This window comes from Terrapene carolina, unplaced genomic scaffold (assembly GCF_002925995.2).
Source record: "Terrapene carolina triunguis isolate 2854851 unplaced genomic scaffold, T_m_triunguis-2.0 Scaffold68, whole genome shotgun sequence".
Taxonomy (NCBI): Eukaryota; Metazoa; Chordata; order Testudines; family Emydidae; genus Terrapene; species Terrapene triunguis.
In genome coordinates, this window is record NW_020664419.1 from 6,681,372 (window position 1) to 6,702,091 (window position 20,720).

Below are 20,720 nucleotides of genomic sequence, written 5' to 3' on the forward strand. Positions count from 1 at the left end.
GCGAGACCTGGCTTCCCTTTGTCAGTCAGAGAGGAAACCTAATCGGAATTCCCCAACAGCCTCTATCTTTATAACAAACCAAACCTAGGCCCTCTATCAAACTGTGGAGAAGTCTGGAGCTGAGTCTGACCTTTGTGGCTCAGATCCGTAGCCAGAAATACAACGTTCACCGTTGCCACTGCAACAACAAAGACTGTTGTGCTACTTCACAAATGTGAGAGTGGGGACTCTTGTCCTTCCTCAGCAGAGAGCACCTCTTCTCTGCGTGCCTTTAAGTCCCATCTGCATCCTGCTTTAAGTGCTTTATGGACACACGAGGATCTTGTTGTCTGGAACCACAGAGCCAGTGCACATCTAGCCAGGTGACAGGAATTTGACTCTTCCGAATGCATCCTGAAGATGCATCCTGAAGCATTCGGCACTTCAGAGATGTCTGAGGTTAATCTCTGACTGGGTGATGGCCAGATACGTTTTGATTGCTAGATCCATCTGGAAAATGTTCATTCGTTTCGTTCGTGCTCATAGTGCCAATCACTACAGCAGGTAGGCATTTCACTCACAAACATTCAATACCCAGACATTGCTGGTGGGGTTCAAATATTTCTGGTCATGGTTACAGAGGCAGAAGGAACCCAGCTTGATTTCATACCCCATGCTAAATCTTCAGGGTCAGCATTCGGTGGGGGGAAGGTAGAAGCTGCTCTTTGATTTGCAAGCTATGGCAGTTTGAATCACTGAGAATAAATCGGGAACCCCTGTGTCTCAGGGCAAAATGTTCAGAAAGCACCTAAATAACTTGGAAGCCTAAGTCACTTTGGAAAACGGAACTTGTGTGCTTCTGAAAATGTTACTCTCATTCACATTTATTCTGCTAATTTGGCCTTTCATTCAAGGATCTCAAAGCACTTTTTAAATTTTAATCAACACCTATGCGAGAAATACTGTAGGCCTCATTGTAGCTGTTTTACAGATGGGGACAGCCAAGCAGAGAGCCTACATGACTTGCTCAAGTTCAGAGAGGGCTAGATTGCACAGATTTTACACTGAGCCGCATCTCATCCCGGAGGTAATCTTACTGGTTTCAATATTGCCACTGGAGGAGTGAGGCACCGCTCAACACGAATAAGGGTGACAATCTAGACCACAAAAGTGAGTGAGTAGCAAGATGTATGAATAAAATCCAGGAGTCCTGAGTTCCAGTCCCCTCCTCTGGTCATGCCATTGAAAGTGATATCTCACTTACATAGGCTTTAATGGCCAGAGAAGACTTTTATAACAAGAGAACTGGATGGGTCCAACTTTCCTATTAAATGTTTTAAACCCTTTGCTGTGTTGCACAGAACGTTTGGTGCTCACAGAGTCACATTTGGTGCTCACAGAGTCACATTTGGATAGGCCACTCCAATACTGAGTTTTTCCATGTATCATTTCAATACAGGAACATGCGTGCTGGAACAGACAAAGGGTGTGTCTGCTCAGTTATCCTGTCTCTGGCCTTGATCAATGCCAGATGCTCTGGAGGAAAGCGTAACACCAGAAATGCATCTCACCATGCATTACTATCCCAAGGGGAAACATCCTTTCCTCACCTCAGCTAAGCTCAATCAAGGGGACTGACAACCTTTGTCATTTTCCCCTACCGACAGTGGCTGCAGATGCTCTGCCTGATCCAAAGCCTGATCCGAGGCTCACTGAACTCACTGGGCAACAGCAGCATTCAGGCCCAATCCTCGGGCCTCAGCTTTGATAGGAATAGGACTGAGACTTTTGTTTTATTCCATATTCACCCATTTCAGGCCAGATCCTCACACAGTGTAAATCACGGAATTCACTGGAGCCATATTGATTTACACCTGCTGAGGACCTGACCCTACTGTCACAGACCGGGACGTAGATGGTCAGCCCGAGTGGTCAGAGCAAGATTCAGGTCAGCAACAGAGACAAAGGTGGGGGTTGAGCCCAGGGTCAGAGCCAGAGGCAGGCATCAAGCCAAGAGGCAGAGCCAGAATCAGTAGCCAAGAGTGGGGTGTAGGAGCAGGGATCTGGAATAAGGCAGGAGACCAGGAACCAGGAGCAGGACAGGAAGGCATGAATTAGGAACAAAACAGGGCTTAGGAGTCAGGCTAACAGGAAGGGTCCAACGGAGCAGCCAGCCAGGGATTCACCTAGTTGTTCAGACAACTTCCCGTGCCTCCTTCTGGCTGAAGTAGTGAGTCTGAGCCAATCAGAGAGGCCGGACATCTCCTCCAATTGGAAGCTTTGTGGCCAGTGCCTCTTGTGAGCAAGGAGCCGCCAGCCCATGCTCCCTGCTGGTCCCAGCGAGACGCCAGGAGGCAGCTGTGGTCTGGGGATCCCCAGACCTGGGTTTGAGACCCATGATCCTTCAGGCTCATATCCTAGTGCAAGACCATCTCCCACTTGATGTTAGCCTGGAGTTTTTGCTACCGGGCAGTGGCTTCCAGGCAAAGTCATAGCATCCTATGGTCCATGCTGCCCATTTGCAAAAAAAAACAATAGGCTCTGAGCAGCCTATGGGGCAACGCTAGACCCCCAGCATTGCACCTGCTCTCTGCTGCTTTGGCAAAAGACCGACATTTCCCGTGTTCTGAAAGGCAGGATTTCCTGTCTGCTTTGGTCCGCTTGGATGGAAACACAAGTTACTTCAGCAGTTCCCAGGAGATCCGGAGCCAGGAAGGAGGCTTCTCAGATGCTGAACGTCGCATCTGATTCAAAGCCTGATTCAAAGCCCATCCAAGTCATTTGAAAGACTCCCATTGACTTTAGTGGGCTTTGGATCAGGCCCTAATTTCAACAGGATTCAAAGTTTTCTTTAGCCGTTTAGACATGCACGTACACATATGCTGGCTTAAAGCCACAAAAGCCAGGGACCTCTGAAGGCAGGCTGAATTCCCACCGTTATAGCTCCTGAAAATCCTTAATGGTCATTGCTATTATACTGCATCCCCGCCCTATTGGGGCTGGAGACTGCCAAATAGTTAGAGAGTCGAAATGCAGAAAGCAGCTACCTAGCACTGAACTGCAGCCACCTCTGGGGCGGAATGTGCCAACCACACTGCACCACAGTGGCTCAGAGGGGAAGTAAGGAATAATGTTTCTAAATGAAATGGCACTGAAATATGAAATCCACACTGGCATATGGCCAGGCCACCAGGGTTCAGACCGCTCCCTACCTTGTGAGAAGTGCCCTATGGTCTTCAATGGTTGTGGAAGGTCCAGGCCTCAGTTTTATGACTCCACCAAAAGGTGGCTCCCTCCGCAGCTCAGTGTCACCTAATGCAACACGGGGATACTGATTTATGGCCGATTCTGAGGGAAGAGTCTAGTCTACTGAACAATCAACACCATCAGCAGCCTGGGATTTCACTGGAGATCTTCCATCCCATCTACAGTGACCAGATGTCCCAATTTTATAGGGACAGTCCCGTTTTTTGGGTCTTTTTCTTATATAGGATTCTATTATCCCCCACCCATTGTCCCGATTTTCCACACCTAATCCCATCCATGTGTAACCCATGCCTGCTTGGGGTGGCACTCTGTCTCCCTCCAGTGGTGACAAGACCAGCTAAAGATTGATGAGCCTGCTACAGGCTTGGTTAAGAGAAAGGTGTCTTTTAGCTCAGACAGTAGACGAGGCTCCCGCATTAGATCCCAGGTTCGATCCCGGCTGCCGACGACCAGGATCTGTCGGCATTACACATGTACTAACCAGGCCCAGCCCAGTTCACAAGAGGCAACGCAATCACCGCTGTAGGCCACACACTCTATTCACCTATGACTTTCTTGATGCCTCTCTGCTTGCTGTTTTGGAGCGGCAGCACCTCCAGAGAACTGATGCCCGAGTTCTCTAGGATGTTCACCTCCACGCGTAACCTGCCCACGAGCTGCTGGGGCCGGATGCTGACAGTATACTCATACTTTCCCAGGCGTCTTTGCAAGAGCTCTTCGTAATGCAGCGTGAAGATGGCATGGGTCTTGCGTGGAATAGTGCCAGAGGCTTTGAAAGTCTCCATTCCATTCTCCCTGCAAGGGAAATTCAAAGAGACCTTCACATGCTGTTTTTACATCATGAGCCACACCCTGAAGTTAACGGTTTCCTGAGGCTGGGTCCCTTGTGTCAGCAGCTAGTGTTCCCCGTTAAATGAGGATGCAAAGACAGGCAACAGAAATACTCAGGGGTACATAAACAGCAGGCTTCCAGAGGAGGAGAGATTTTAAAAGGCTCTTATTACTAAGCTTGGATAGGAGTCTGACAGATGCATAAAAAAGGAATGAAGTTCAGAGCAGAGAGAGGGAGAATAAGGGTGGTCCAGTGGTTAGAAAACTAGGCTGGGACTCATGAGACCCCAGGTCAATTCCCTGCTTTGTCACAGACTTCCTATGTGACCTTCAGCAAGTCACTTAGTCTCTCTGTACCTCATCTGTAAAATGGGAATAACAGCACAGTCCTGCCTCCAAAGGCTGTTGTGAGATGTTCAGGTCCAATGGTAGTGGGGGCTGTATAAGTCCCTATGTTAGACTAGATATATCTCAGGCCCTATCACAGGGAAATAAAAAGGCCTCGCAGTAGGAAGAAAGGAAATACCTCTTAATGGTATAAAGAGGTAACATCAGAATTCTGCCCAAAATGACAGCCAGAGGAAACAATACTCACCCACCATCTGTGGGACTAGAATGTTTATTGTCCCTCTCTTTGTCCTCATTGCTGGTTTTCTTTACTTTCGCAGTGACTTCCCCGTGGTAAATCCTGTCTCCGATGATCCTGTAGGGTTAAGAGACGTCAGCCTTACAGATCCACAGTCACGGAGACAAATCCGGACGTGGGGCTCGTCCTAGCGCACTGACAATGCCTGGGCATGTTTTTGTGCTGGACATAGGCTAAAGGGCCAAGTGCTCTGTGGGCATAACTCCACTAAAGCCAACCAGGTTATGGCCTCAGAGAATCCCACCCAGCAGCTGTCAGCCCGGGGCACAGGGACTGCAGCTGTCAAAGGCAGCAACAGCAGATGTAAGCAACACAGTGTCTACATGGACACTGCATCAACCCAACTACGCCGATCTAAGCACTATGCCTCTCGGGGAGGTGGAGTTATTAGGTCTGCGTAGCGGGCGAGTTAAATCAATGGGAGGACATTGTAGTGTAGACGCTTACACAGGTCAATTTAAGCTGCCTCATGTCGACCTAACTCTGTTGTGTAGACCAGGCCTTACTGTTTCCTCTTCACATCTATGATTTTTCTATCAAATAAAACTTTTTGTTTATTTTTATCCCCAGCAGGTCTCTGCTGTGCAAACTGCATGGAGTATGTGTGCCACAGTGTAGTGATAATTGGGGGCAGATTTCACTCGTTTGGGGGTGACGAACCAGAGAGGAAAAGTCCGAGTGTCAGGTAGTTAAGTCCTCAGGGAGATGGATTTGGGGGGGACTCGAGACCAGAAGGGGTAGCTGAAATCACCCTGCAAGGAGTACCTAGGGTGGTGGAAACCAGGGTCGAGACCTTTATGCTTATAGGCTGTAGCAGCATAGCACAATGGCACCCAAAGTCACAAAGGAGGTGGTGATAGAACCCCTTACTCGTCTGGGTAGTCCCCAAACGTCAGTTACCATCCCTTTTCTGCAGCTCAGCATGTCATTCCAAGTGAATAAAGGACAACAGTAGGGGAAGCAGGGGACAAAGCTATTTACAAGGGACACCTACCTCCAGCATTTTATTCATGGGAACAAATCCTACCTTTGTATCAGTGTATATCAATCTCTGTTTTGCTATTGCTTGCAAACAGACTTCCATCTCATAGGGCTTGTCTACACTACCACACAGGGTCAATCTAAGATACGCAACTTCAGCTACGTGAATAGCATAGCTGAAGTCAACGTACTTAGATCTACTTACCGCGGTGTCTTCACTGCAGTAAGTCAACAGCTGACACTCTCCCATCAACTCCGCTTGCGTTCCTCGTTCTGGTGGAGTACCGGAGTCGACGGAAGAGTGCTCAGCCGTTGATTTATCTCGTCTATACTAGTTGATTTATCGCATCTATACTAGATGCGATAAATCAACCCCTGCTGGATTGATCACTGCCCACCAATCTGATATGACTAAGGTCAGAAGGGATCATCATGATCATCTGGTTTGACCTCCTGCACATTGCAGGCCACAGAATCTCACCCACCCACTCCTGTAATAGACCCCTACCTCTGGCTGAGCTACTGAAGTCCTCAGATCATGATTTAAAGGCTTCAAATTACAGATCTAATGAAACGCTTCTGTCAGGGTTCCCACGCACTCTGAACTCTGGGGTACAGATGTGGGGACCCTCATGAAAGACCCCCTAAGCTTATATTCCACCAGCTTAGGTTAAAAACTTCCCCAAGGCACAAATTCCTTGTCCTTGGACAGTATTGCTGCCACCACCCAGTGATTGAGACAAAGATTCAGGAAAAGGACCACTTGGAATTCCTGTTTCCCCAAAATATCCCCTCAAACCCCTTCACCCCCTTTCCTGGGGAGGTTTGAGAATAATCTACCAACCAAATAGGTAAACAAGGTGAACACAGACCAGACCCTTGGGTTTTTAGGACACTAAAAACCAATCAGGTTCTTAAAAACAGAACTTTATTATAAAGAAAAAAGTAAAAGAAGCACGTCTGTAAAATCAGAATGGAAGGTAATTTTACAGGGTAATAAGATTTAAAACACAGAGGATTCCGCTCTAGGCAAAACTTTGAAGTTACCAAAAACAGGAATAAACCTCCCTCTTAGCACAGGGAAAATTCACAAGCTAAAACAAAAGTTTAATCTAACGCATTTCCTTGCTATTACTTACAATTTGTAATCTTAGATGCTTATTCCAGGTAGGGTTTTAGGAGATGGTTTTTCCTGCCCTGGTCATTCTCTGTCCCAGAGTGAACAACAAATAGAGCACAAACAAAAACCTCCCTCCACAGATTTGAAAGGATCTTCTTCCCCTATTGGTCCTTTTGGTCAGGTGCCAACCAGGTTATTTGAGCTTCTTAACCCCTTATAGGTAAAGGAGGGATTTTATGCTACCCTTAGCTGTATGTTTATGACAGTTTCTTACTAGGAATGGGTCCTAGGACATTTGATACCAGTGAAGAAATATTCCTTAGACTACCCCATGGGTGGTAACCCTGCTGTGGACAAGCAGTATGGAGCCCACCTGGAAGTCTCCCTGTAACACAGGCAGCCTCCAAAGTGCCCCACTAGGCAAAGGTCATTTTGTGGCACCCTGTCTGGTCCCCCTCTTCAAGGCCCTTTAAGAACTCACATTTCAAAGGTGATTCAAACAATCCCCACAAGGGGTCCCATGTAGTTACTTCTCTGATACAAAACAGGCGCTCTAGGCCCCAAGCAGTTCAGTGTCTTGATCAACCCAAAATAATACAAATCTCAAATTTACACAGTCGTCATCCCAGCTGGCCTTTACAGCCACTGCCCTACTTAGATAGGGGTCTGGCCCCCCTGCCTGGACAGCTTTCTCCCACTCTCTCCTGCTTCTTCAGCTTTCTTTTTTCCCTGTTGACTCAGGGCACTGCAGGAGCCTCCTTGCCCCCGGCAGTTCCTACAAACCTCAGAACACTTTCCTGGGCTTCCCCCCTGTACTGCAACTTCCCGCTTTTTTTTTTTTATCCTGGGAGCACCTGACAGATGTGGCTTATCCTGTCTCTAGGGCTGGTTTAGCCCCAAGCTCTCCAGCTATGGGGCAAACCACCCCGTTAAACGCTCCAAGAAAGCCTGTTCTCCGGAGATTTCCATTCACTCTGGCAGGATCCAGAGATGAGGTTCTAATTTGGGGATGCTTGTCAGAACCAGACCTACCAGCAGGCCTTCAGCATGAGGGAAGCAAATACATTCGTGGAGCCCTGATCTTCTGGGGTATCGGCATCCCTCCAATGCTGTTGGACTTATGGCCCAGCCTGAGCCCAGCAGGGCCAGAGGAGGGGGACAAGTCACCACACACCCTCTCATCCCGCAGCGAGACAAGAAGGGACGGAAACTCATGGAGACGCAAAAGCGCCACGTACATGGTGAAGTTGGAGATAAAGGCTGCAGCTGGGATCTGCATCTCAAAGGTGCCTTCCTTGGCCTCAGACCCGCTGTTCACCATGTTGCAGGAAACGGTGGTGAAGGCGTAGCGGGAAATGATTGTGGATTTCACTGTGAACTCAGCCATCCTTGGCCTGGTCTCCTGTAGGAATTGAAGAGTTACCCATTAGCACCATCGATGTTAAAAGCCAAACAACCCGCCCCTGTGGCATTTCTTTGTGGCACACAAGGATTTAATATGAGGTGCGAACAAACAGCCTCATAAAAGCTTGTAAGATGAAGAGTGTTAGAGCCCCTTTGTGAACCCTAGGCGGGGGGGGGGGGGGTTCATCAGGGCTTCGGATCAGTGGAGAAAGGTTACACCAGGGGTCGGCAACCTCTGGCACGCGGCTCGCCAGAGTAAGCACCCTGGCGGGCTGGACCAGTTTGTTTACCTGCCGCATCGGCAGGTTCGGCCGATCGCGGCTCCCACTGGCCGCAGTTCACCATCCCAGGCCAATGGGGGCGGCGGGAAGCCGCGGCCAGCACATCCCTGGGACGGCGAACTGCGGCCAGTGGGAGCCACGATCGGCCGAACCTGCCGATGCGGCAGGTAAACAAACTGGCCCAGCCCGCCAGGGTGCTTATCCTGGCGAGCCGCGTGCCAGAGGTTGCCGACCCCTGGGTTACACAAAGGGCACGGTACCTCCCTATGCACTGTCAAGGGCACAGCCCACATTCATTCTGCCCAGTGCCAGTGCGAGGTCTCTACACAGAGCGAGCCGAGACATATGCTATGAAAAGTACTTGTGAAATCTGGGCACGTCCTAGATCATGGGTTCTCAACGTGGGGGTCATGAATGGGTTTCAGAGGGTTATAACCACCTTCTCTTTCTTTAGGGCCAGAGAGGAGGAGATTCCCAAAACTTTGTCCAGCCATGACATGGGGTCATGGTCTGGGAAAGATTTGACAACCGCAGTCCTAGACAAATCTCCTTGTTAGCTTGTGGAAATTTTATGTAAGGCCTCCTCGGTAGCCATTACACTATGCTGCCAAATTCTCACTGGAGCCAAGTAAGGATGCAACCAAGTCTTAAAATGTATAGGGCCAGATCCTCAGCGGGAGTGAACCAGCAGAGCTAAACTAAAGTCAGTGGAGATAGGCCGATTTACGCCAGCCGAGGATCTGTTCTATAGCTCTCAAATGATAGCTGGAACAGCCTTAATAGAAAATATGCACACGGCTGAGTCTCATCTAGCAAAATATCCTTTTTAGAACACTCTGGACCCCATCCAACTTGGATGAAGTAGGGATTGGAGCAGTCGAGAGCTGATTGCCAAATTATGCATCTTGGGAATGTACTTTTATGCGCAAGTCCTGGGACGAAGTGCTTCTCTGGGCTCATACGCACTTGGACAGCAGTATCCCCATAAATCCAAGAAGTTTTGTATTTGGAAGACCTAAGCTTAATGTAACTACTCTAAGTAACCAACAAGAAAAATTTCTGTGGCATGTTGGCTTGATCAGTAAACGGCTGATCCTCCAACGTCGGAAGACTGCCAAAGAGATAACGCTATTACACAAATAAACTCACAGATGCACCTGAGTGGACTAGCAAATGTAGGTCCCATTTCTGCCATTCTTCCAATGAGAATCCCTTTCTGTGATAATGGTCTCATTATCACAGAATGAAAAGGCCTCTTCTCAGAGTAAAAGACTAGTCCATATGAGAAGGGGGGAAGTGCAGGCATCAGAAGCAGGCACTCCATTTTGGGCTGACTTTGGAACACTCCAGACGTGATCATTATAAAGGAAGGGGGCATCTGCAAAAATCCAGGTCTGGCAAAGTTCTGCCTTATACTGCATCCGTGTAACCCTTTGCTTAGCAGGGGCTCAGGGCATCTGCATTAAGGGTTGCACTGGTGTAAATGCACGGAAGTAGTTACAGCAATGTGAATTTCCCTAATGTAGACAGGGCCTTAGAATCTCATTCCCCTAAAGTGCCAGGCGAGGGGAATTCTGATCTGGAGCTTTGGTTCAGGCCCATTTCTAAATTCAACTAGTTCTCTGTGGGTCCTTTCATTCAATGTTCTGCATGGGCAGCGGGTATAATAGGCCAGGGGAGGCTTAGTCTCCCCTGGAATACCGCCGCCAAAATGGCGTCCAGGCCGTAACCCCACATACACCGTGCCCCGAGGCCCTGCTCCCATGCTTCCTCCGTGACCCCGCCCTCACTCTGCCATGCTTTGCTTCTTCCCCTGCGGACCCCCGCTGCCCACCTCTTGCGCTTCTCCTCCATGACGCCCCCCCAGCCGGTTCTCAGGCTTGTCCACAGCTTCCCACGTGACCCCCCCCCCCCCCCGCCTGCTGCTCACACCTCTTCGCCCCCTGAGAGGTAGAGAGACGTGAGCAGCAGGGGGCTCCTAGAGGGAGGGGGCGGAGAGGCACTGGTAGCCGGCAGGGGGGCTCCTCGGGGGAGGGAGCAGAGAGGCATGAGCAGCAAGTGGGGGGCCCCTCAAGGGAGGGGGCCGAGCGGGAGCTGGGTCAGGGGCAGAGTGGGGCTGGAGCGTGGGTGGGGCCTGCGGGAGAGGAGGCCAAATGGAGGCAGTGCAGGGGGCGGGCCTCAGGGCAGAGCAGGGAGTGGGGCCACAACACTTAGGCCCAGCCTCCCCAAATGCAGGAGTCACGCGCTGCCCATGATATTCTGTATATTTAACTGGCTATTGTTGGGATTGCAAGTGACTCCAATAAGGAATCGGATGGCCAATCAGAAGCGGAACTAAAGAAGAGAGGGGGGAGCTGTTGTAATTTAGAGCCACACAAGGTGTAGCATCTTCTCTAGTTTCGAACCTCCTGAGTTCACACCACCGTCCTGACTTTCACTTTGAAGGTCAGCTTCAAAACCGTGCCCAAACGCAGCAGCAAAACCGAGTCAAAACCTCTGAGTTTCACCTGGATTCATTTGAAGCCTCAAATGCCTTAGAATTCTATTGAGGGCAGGGGGGCTACCACTTATAACTTGGAACAGCCGCGGGACTCAGGTCGACCGCAAAGGGAAACCTTCATTCAAGGTTTTCCCCCTTCTGATGGTAGAGGTCCCTGCTATAGAAATGCCAACCCTCCAGGATTGTCCTGGCGTCTCCAGGAATTAAAGATTATGTCAAGGCATGAACCATCCAGGAATACGTGCAACCAAAATTGGCAACCCCTATCCTGCTGAACAGACGGACAGAGAGACAGACACACACCCCCAGCTCTCTCCCTCCTGGTGGAGAGGAGAAACTGCTGACTCTTGTTACTCTTTGTGCCAACAGTAGTGGAGAGGTGCTGAGGTAGTGTCAAAACAGGTGGCTAGGCTCTGGGCTGGCGTTTAGCCCAAGTTCCTGTCTGAAAATCTTATGCATTCCCTAGAGTTCTTGCACAACTTCTTACTGCATGAAGTTCTGACCTACAGCTGTGTCCGTGTGCACTGCCTGTTTTGTTTTCTCCACTCCTTGTTATTAAAGCCCCTTAGGAAGATGAGAAGAGACATGAAGAAAACCATTCCTTTTTCAAAACAAACGCGGGGGCACTTAGAGGTAGCGGATGAGAGCACTGCTATTTCGCAGGGTAAGGCACTGTTTTTTCAAGGCATTTCACTGTAGCGAGAGAATAGATTTTTCTTGCCAAACAGAGGATTTTATTCCTGCTTACTCCACGTGCTGGGAAGTATGAAAAGAGCAGTAAATATACGCCTGCGTTTTCACTGGCGGGGGTTGCTTTGATCAAAACAACTTGACCTGGTGTCTAATTCTTATTAACAGTAAAAACCAAGACTGGGTCATGTTAGGATATAGATATTCAGGCCTGTCTGCAAAGGCCTATACTTTAAAAATTTAGGTGTATTCTTATCACTTAGCTAGTTATAGAGGTATAAAAGAAAGAATCAAAATCACTGTCTGCCGGTGTAATGGCCTTCTCTTACTGGGACAGTCTGAGGCCCTGTTCTTAGGCTAAGTAAGGCCTTTGGCTAAGCACCAGAGGCAGCCGTAAGCTGGGAAGCGAATGGTCACATCCTCACATTCCAAACTAGTCACACTGAAATAAGGCAATCTGGGGCTGTTAGAAAGGTGAGCCGATCTATCACCTCCAGAGAAAGGGAAGAGCCTAGAAGATTTAAAGAAAACTTAAGTTTGATAGCATCCTGTCTGGCAAGAACTCACTTATCAATAGCTGGGGTGTGAAATCCTCATTTCTGTATTGTTCTATCACTGTAGTTTCCACTTCCCTATTGTTTGTCTGTATAATCTCTGTCTGGTTCTGTGATTGTTTCTGTCTGCTGCATAATTAATTTTGTTGGGTGTAAACCAATTAAGGTGGTGGGATATAATTGGTTAAATAATTATGTTACAATGTGTTAGGATTGGTTAGTTAAATTTCAGTAAAATGATTGGTTAAGGTATAGCTAAGCCGAACTCAAGTTTTACTATATAGTCTGCAGTCAATCAGGAAGTAAGGGGGAAATGAGAACAGGGAATGGGGATGGGGGAATTGGAATCATGTCTCGCTAAGGGGGGGGGAACAGGGACACAGTCAAGGCTCTGTGGTGTCACAGCTGGGAAGGGGGACACTGAGGAAGGAAACTGGAATCATGCTTGCTGGAAGTTCACCCCAATAAACATCGAATTGTTTGCACCTTCGGACTTCGGGTATTGTTGCTCTCTGTTCATGCGAGCAGGACCAGGGAAGTGAGAGGGTGAAGGAATAAGCCCTCTAACAGGTCATTCCAGGGATACAGACCCATTCACCTCTGTGCTGCTGGCTCAAATCTGGCTGAGGATCATAGTGATTGACAGCTGTTATCATCTGATGGCTAGTCAGTGGCCTACAGTATGTGAGACGTATTACTCCCGGGTTCAGTGGATAAGTGGCCACATCACCACCACATTTACCAATGATTGACCACCTCGCTGGATGTCACAGTAGAGAGGCTGGATCCCAGCTGGACTCAGACTAAGCAATGTTCATCCTTGTTTCTACAGATACGGGTTGCAGAAGATTAATAGGACAGTACTGGGACATGCTTCAGTTGCCACTACTCATGCGATACCTGCGGTGTGGATAAATGACAGGAATGCACCCTCTAGAGCTCTCAGCCTGGGATAGGCCACCACTAAGTTTATTCACGCCCACATGCTTGCATCCAAATACGTACACGCTGAGTGCTTGCTTTCATGCAATGAAATAAATAGGCACCAGCAGGATACATACCAGCCTCTGCAGAAATCGGCCTTGTCTTGGGACTCTGCGCGCCACCTGCAAAGGGTTAAGTAAATATTGTAGCTCGTGCCTTGCTCCTTTCAAGTTCATGAAAGGAAGATTTGTCGGTTGTTTAAAAAGAATGCAGTGGAGTCGATCCAGACATTGGTTAGTGCAATTGTTTTCACACAGCCAGGGCTAAGCAAAGCAGGTCCCTTTTGTTAAGATTAAACTTATAAAAAAAAAAGTTGGAACAGACCCACAGATCAAAGCTGTGGAATGGAATTTGGTTTTCCCAGGCAAGGTGTCACCGAGTGCTTTTCAAAGCAGCATGTTACACGCGGGGAGTGCGGGGGTGGAGGGACTGTGTACTGACACGCAAGGACCATGGGTAATTATGTGCTTATAATTGTACCCAGATCACAGCTGGGGAAACTGAGACATGGAGCAGTTATTTGACTAGCCTACAGCCACATAGAGTGTCAGGTTCTCAGCTGGCATAGCACCATCAGTTTGAATGGAGCTATGTTGATTTACATCACCTGAAAACCCGCAATATGGCTAAGTTTTATCAACATTAACACCAGTCACTGGGAAGCTACCGTTGCCTAGTAAGCGATGGAGCAAGGCTTTTTAAAACCAGCCATCAGGCTGATTGTGAAACAAAGTGCCAGCCAGCCACTGCTCCAGCACAATCGCGTCCATTGTATCAGTCTGCACCAGCTGCAACTGCTTTGCTGTCTTGGCTGTATGCTGTGTAAGTCCCAAATTAGAATCTAAAGGGGAGAAAAAATCCATAAAAATCCATCCTTCACTAGCAAAATGGCAGTCCCTTTCCATTGATTTAACGATGGCAGTGAAGATGTTGTGTCTTGATTTCTTCAAAGCAGGTCCCAAAATCACTTAGTACCAGGATAGCCTTAATGCAAAGAAATCACTCTGTTTATTAAAATGCTGGTGAAACTCCAGACAGAAAAGGCGTGCAATGACACTTTTTACCCTTATTATTTGACACTAACATAACAGATTTTCTTGCCAAAGAGAAAAAATTTACGTCTGTTTACATCGTGTTGGAAAGCTAAAAAGAGCACTGGGGAGAAGTGAAACAGTCTCCAGTGTTAGAACTTTTACTCTTTTCTCATCCACTGCTTTGATCAACATCTTGCTAAATGGTAATATAGGGAAAGTGGGGCACTCAGGAGACTTAAGTCAAGAAGAAAGTTTTGGAAGGGATATAAACCCCCATGCTTCAGGGCATAAGACAACCTCTATCGGATGCGGGTCAGGAAGAAACTTTCCATTTATGCAGGTTATCCCATAACTTCCTATTGCAGGATTTCTAGCCCTTACCTCTGAGATATCTGGTACTAATCACTTTCAAAAACAGGATATTGGACTAGATGGACCATTGTTCTCATACAGCAGAGCAATCCTTATGTTCCTATCGATAGTCAGATAAAATCTTCTAACTCTGAAGAGCTGGTTCAAATCCAACACATCCTAGTAGTGACCCAAAGCCGCTATCATCTAATAACCTTTGAGTTGCACACATGGAATGAGTCTGGTGGTATTATTCCAGCACCTAGTGAACAGTTGGCCCATACCAGAAAAACCACCACTGATGCAATAGATACTAACTGATAGCCTTGCTGGCAATCTTAGTAGAAGGGCCAAGCATTGAATGGGCTGGGGAGACTAAACTATCACTAAGAGATCTATCGAGAGATAGCCCCTCCAGGTCAGGGTTGAGTGACATCAGCAGGAGAAGCACACATTGCTGCTAGGCAGGCTGAACCTATCCTGTAGCTAAAGAGAGGAATTCAGTCTCAGCCAAAACTCCCGTGATTTCATGGAAGTGGTGAGATGTTGTTTTGGGGTGAAATTCTGACCAGGGCAGCAGGCTAATAACACACAGCCAATCATGGGCAGCGAGTGAAGCTTCCTCTTGGGGAGGCTCACCCTCTGCCCCACCTCTTCCGGCCAAGACCACACCCTACTCTCTGCTCTCAGGCCCCCGCAGGGTGGAGCGGGGCGGGGGGCTGTGTGCTCAGCCCCTCTTCATCATGGCCCTGGCTGGGGCAGGGAGGGGGGGGCTGAGAGCCCAGTCGGGCCCACGGATTGGGGCTGAGACTTCAGCCCCAGCCAGGGTCCAGCTCTCAGCCCCGGTGGGATCATGGCGCCACCCCATGGCCACCACCCCACCTATGCCGCCCCTTCCCCTGCGGCCCCGCCCCCATGGCCTGCCTCCATCCATGGCCCCGCCCCTGTTCTGCCCCCACTCCGCCTCTTCCCTCCAAGGCCCCACCCCCGCTCGCTCCTTTCTGGGGCCGTGGCAGGGGAGAGATTTTTCTGGGGGCCCCAAATTGGCCGGGGCCCCTGGGCACAGGCCCCGTGGGCCCATACAGTAATCCTCCACCGCCTCCCCCAGCCCCCGCCACAGCGGCACAACATTTGGGGAGGCTTAGCCTCCTCCAGCCTCCATTACACGCCACCTATGCAGCCAATATGTCCCGCCTCAAGCCAGAAGAATCTAAGTCGTGCAGTGCTTGGGTGACTTCCTCCCTATTAACCTGCTGTGAAAGTAAATCAGAGCTACCCAGAATAGCACAGAGAAAACATAACCAGGAAAGCAGCTGAACAGTTAGAAGCCAGCCTGACTCTTTGATCTACTGTAGTAGCTATAGAGTCCCTTCCTTCTTTCTTAGAGCATCCTGTGTTTATGTCGTGGTCACGCCCGCTATTTCTTTCACTTCCTCCTCATGTGCTGGGGAACAAGAGGTACTTTTGAACCAGACAAAAATCTTTCTCGTGACCAAAATCAATCCAGGGACATCGAAAATGTCAGATTTGTCCTACCGGATCAGACCAGCTGCTCCAGTATTCCGCCTTTAAGCAGTGGTCACTTCACAGAAGGAGGGTCACAGAGAATGTTGTGCTAGAAATGAGGGCTGGGATATCTTCCAGCCCCCGACCCTCCTGCAGTAATTAGTTTACTCCCTGAAACATGAGATTTGATTACCCTTTTCTTAAGTGACATAATTCCAAATGGTCACAAAAGTCTATTTCTCCCCAGAAATAGCCCTGAAGCTGAGAAATGATTAACTTTACCCACCCGGACTATGTCCCTATTTGCTTCACTTCAGAGACACAGGAATTTTTAAAATTAATCTTCCAAGCTGCATCTGTGGATAAAATCCACATTACTTAGGAAGGCCGTGAACCTGCCAAGATCCATGCATGTGCTTAACTATCCCCAGGAGAGCCAGCCCCATGGGCCACTCATGAGTGCACAGTTCAGCACGTGTTTAGGATTTTGCCAGATTAGGGCTTTAGGGATTAATTTCTGGGGGGCTGCAGGAGGGCAAAAGGAAGGAGAGTGGACCCAGGGGAACATCTACCCCCACCCCCTTAAACTGGCTCCAAAATTGAGTAACTCCCTAGCAGGGCCGGCTTTAGGCCAATTCCACCAATTCCCCCGAATCGGGCCCCGCGCCTAAGAGGGCCCCGCGCCCAGTGGCAGGGATGCCCAGAGTGGGGGGCAAATGCCAGAGAATCCCTTCCCTGGCTAGAGGCACCTTTTTAATTTTTACTCACCCGGCGGCGCTCCAGGTCTTTGGCGGCGGGTCCTTCACTCGCTCCGGGTCTTTGGCGGCACTTTGGCGGCGGGTCCTTCAGTGCCGCCGAAGACCCGGAGCGAGTGAAGAACCCGCCGCCAAAGACTAGGAGTGCGGCCCGGTGAGTACAAGCCCCACGTGTTTTTTTTATGTGTTTTTTTTTTTTAGTCATCCCTGCCGGGGCCCCGTCGAAACTGTTTGAATCGGGCCCCGCACTTCCTAAAGCCGGCCCTGCTCCCTAGCAGGGAATGAACCTTTCCCCTACTCAGTGTTTTCAGTGGTTTGCATCATCATTCACTAAATAGAAACATGATGCAATATTCAGCCTGACCCACCACTCTGAGACTTTTGCCTGACTTCTCATCTCTCCTTTGGGGCATTTCACAAACGAATCGCAGTTGCTAATGGGACTTTTCAGAGGTAAGTTTCTCTATGCGTCCATGGTACTTTTCTGGCCCCCATTACTGTAGTTCCTCACAGCCTTTAATGTACTGATCCTCACTATGCCCCTGTGAGATAGGGAAGTGCTATTGTCCCATTTTACAGAGGCTAAGTGACTTGCCCAGGGCCACATGGGAAGTCTGTAGGGGAACAAGGGATTAAAGCCAGGGAACCTAACCCTGGACCATCCTTCCTCCCATCTGCAACTGTCCCTCACAAGTCATGAAAAAAATTCCCCCACAAAAAGAAAAGTAACTATAGGCCACCCCATAACCCAGCGGCATAATCCTCTCTGGCTCATATCCTCTCCGCCTCTTTCATCACAAATAGGGTTACCATTCGTCCGGATTCCCCTGGACATGTCCGGCTTTTAGAGTTAAAAATAGCGTCCGGGGGGAATTTGTAAATGTCCGGACTTCCCCCCCCCCTGCAGAGCGCGCGCGGCTAACAGGGCAGCCGGACGGATGGTGCCACTTACATGGGGCTCCGACAGCCAGAGAGAGCCCCCCCTCCTCTCCCCTGCAGCTGAGAGCACTCCCTCCCTCCCTCCCTGCATTCGCAGATCACCAGCCGGCCGTTCGCATCGGCAGTCTGGAGCTCCTCCCCCCCTGCTCCTCCTCCCCGGCACGCTGGTCTGAGCGGCAGGGTAATGGGGCCAGGGGGTCGGAGAAGGGGCAGGGAGGTTCTGGATGGGGCAGTCAAGAGACAGGTAGCGGGGGGGGTCGGGAGTTCGGGGGGGGGGGGTTTCGGGGGGGGGGTGGATAAGGTTTGGGGCAGTCAGGGTACAGGTAGGGGGTAGGATCCTGGGGGGCAGTTAGGGTGGGGGGGGTCTCAGGAGGGGGCAGTTAGGGGACAAGGAACAGGGAGGCTTAGGTAGGGGTGGGGTTCTGGAGGGCAGTTAAGAGCAGGGGTCCCAGGAGGGGCAGTCAGGGGACAAGGAGCGGGGGGGGGTTTGGGAGTTCTGGGGGGGGCTGTCAGGGGGCAGGGGGGGGGAGAGGGATCGGAGCAGTCAGGGGACAGGGAGCAGAGGCGTTTAGATGGGTCGGGAGTTCGGGGGGGGCTGTCAGGGGGTGAGGAGTGGTTGGATGGGGCGTGGGAGTCCCCGGGGTCTGTCTGGGGGTGGGGGTGTGGATAAGGGTTGGGGCAGTCAGGGGACAGGTAGGGGGTAGGGTCCTAGGGGGCCAGTTAGAATGGGGGGAGGGTCTCAGGAAGGGGCAGTCAAGGGACAAGGAGCAGGGAGGCTTAGGTAGGGGTTGGAGTCCTGGGGGGCAGTTAGGGGCAGGGGTCCCAGGAGGGGGCAGTCAGGGGACAAGGAGTGGGGGGAGGGTTGGGGGTTCTGAGGGGGGCGGGAAGTGGGAGGGAGTGGAAGGGGCAGGGGCGGGGCTAGGGCAGAACGGGGGCGGGGCTAGGGCGGGGCTCCTCCCGTCCTCTTTTTTGCTTGCTGAAATATGGTAACCCTAATCACAAAGGATCATAAAGCACTTTACCAGCTGAAATATTAATGGTGCATGGGGATCCCTTCGTCTAGCATGGGTCAGAAAAGCAACTACTCCGCAGCAAGCAGCAGCGCTGCACAAGAGTTTCCAGGCTGCATCCAACTTCTAAACTCTCAGAATTACTCAACTTGGAATTTGGCCAGGACACTGGGGTTAACTCCCTTATTCTTGCACACTGTGTGGTCGGATCTTTAATTAGCACAGCCGGCCAGAACCTCAGCTTTATCTCCCTCATCCAGGGGCAGATGGTACACCCGCAGCACAGTGCCCCCTACCACCATGTTCATTACGGGCTCAGTGTCAGTGACTGAATCACGAATCGCCACTTCCCACGGCACCTACTTCACTGGTAAATTCTCCAAGCCAGTAACTAACCTTCGCCAGTGCTCTCTATCTGGGAGATCTGACAGTGAGGTGTGATAGGTCCAATCGATGTGTGTGACATGCTCCAGTCTCTCAAGGCATACGCCTGCGGCTTTAGGAGACAAGCGTTTGAGGTAATGAGAGGTGGTAAAGGCAACTTGCATTGGGGATTTAAGGCAATTGGGAGCAAAGACACAAACACACACCCTGTAGTTTTGTGTGAACTAACCACATCACCTCTAACATACAAGGAAGGGGAAACTGCATAAATATTTGTTGCTATTGGTGTCTTACTCTCCGTTTCTTACTGTTTTACACAGTGCCATGTACGCATGTGGCACTAATATAAACAACAGTTAATTTGGGGATGGGAATATTAGTGAACAAAGCTGGGTTAAATGCACTATTATTTGCCTGTGGAACTACATGATGCTCATGAGAGTGAACAAGAGAACCAGGTCCCATCCCCACAGTTCTTATAATCCATGTTTAGATCAATAACAAAACAGACCAGACAAATTAGAGACAGTAGGGCAGGAAGGTTGGAAAACACCCAGGGAAGGAAACAGAATTTCAACACAGAAATCACATACCTTTCTTTGTTTGTTATAACAAATGGGAGAGAAATTAAGAAAATCTTTCTTATAAATACAGTCAGCATCTGCCTCGTCACCTGGGTCTTCTGGCAAAAGTGCTGGGAGCTGCTCTCACCTGATCGCCCTGGGTGGACATAGATTCAAAGGACTCCCAGGTGGATTACTTTAAATTAAACCTCCAGGCAACTCATTTGGTATAAACCAGACACAGGACACTGGATGTTACAAAATAATCATTGCTTTGAAACTTACATGGTCGGGGAAGTTAGAATCCACCATCAACGTCTCTTCCAGATACCTAGCTAGGAGCTCTGAGTCCTGCTGCCCAGAGGTGAGAGAGAATCCCCAGCAGAGCCACAGCAGAAAAATCATGGTTAAAGGGGCGGCCAGGGGATCCCCCCTGACCCCAGGTGGAAGAAAAGCCCTCTCAGTGTTGGGGCTGCTCCTTGCAGCAGGCTGGGATGGATAGTCTGCAGGAGAAGCTGACAGGAGTCTCTCTCCCCCGCTTCCCCTCCTCCTCCCCATCTCTGGACCAGCCCCTTTTCCAGGCTCGCAGCCAGGGCTGGGAATTCCTTGCTATCGCTTTACCAAAGAGTAAAGGAAGCGCCTGAAGCCCCGGGTCTGACTCCATAGGCCATGCACCGGTGAGTTCCCCAACCCCCAGCCCAGGTCATGCCCTGGTAGCTCCAGGCTCTGCTCCAACACCGCCACCCAGGAGATGCCCTGAGCAGTCAGAAGTGCTGCACCTCACCCTACTCCAGCTACTCCAGTCCCCTGGCCCAGGGCACATGATAGGTACTTAGAAGCCACTGTTCTCCCATCACTTCCCAGGGCTGCTGGACACCCGCCAGTGGGCGCTGGCCAGAATCTGCACTGGTCTGCCTGCCTCGGAACCCACACCAACCCCC

General features: G+C 50.1%; 1 protein-coding gene across 1 annotated transcript in view; it reads right to left on the bottom strand.

The window, feature by feature from the left end:
• Nucleotides 1–20,292, bottom strand: part of ITIH5 (inter-alpha-trypsin inhibitor heavy chain 5) — a 68,662-nt gene extending 48,370 nt beyond the window's left edge. Inside the window, exons 1-5 of the mRNA XM_026648619.1 lie at nt 20,065–20,292; nt 13,315–13,359; nt 8,063–8,226; nt 4,673–4,780; nt 3,791–4,041 (exon numbers count right to left, since the gene is read on the bottom strand). Coding sequence (XP_026504404.1) covers nt 3,791–4,041; nt 4,673–4,780; nt 8,063–8,226; nt 13,315–13,359; nt 20,065–20,184 — 688 coding nt within the window. The 5' untranslated portion in view covers nt 20,185–20,292. The remainder of the gene's footprint in view (nt 1–3,790; nt 4,042–4,672; nt 4,781–8,062; nt 8,227–13,314; nt 13,360–20,064) is intronic.
• Between the last annotated feature and the right edge of the window lie 428 nt (nt 20,293–20,720).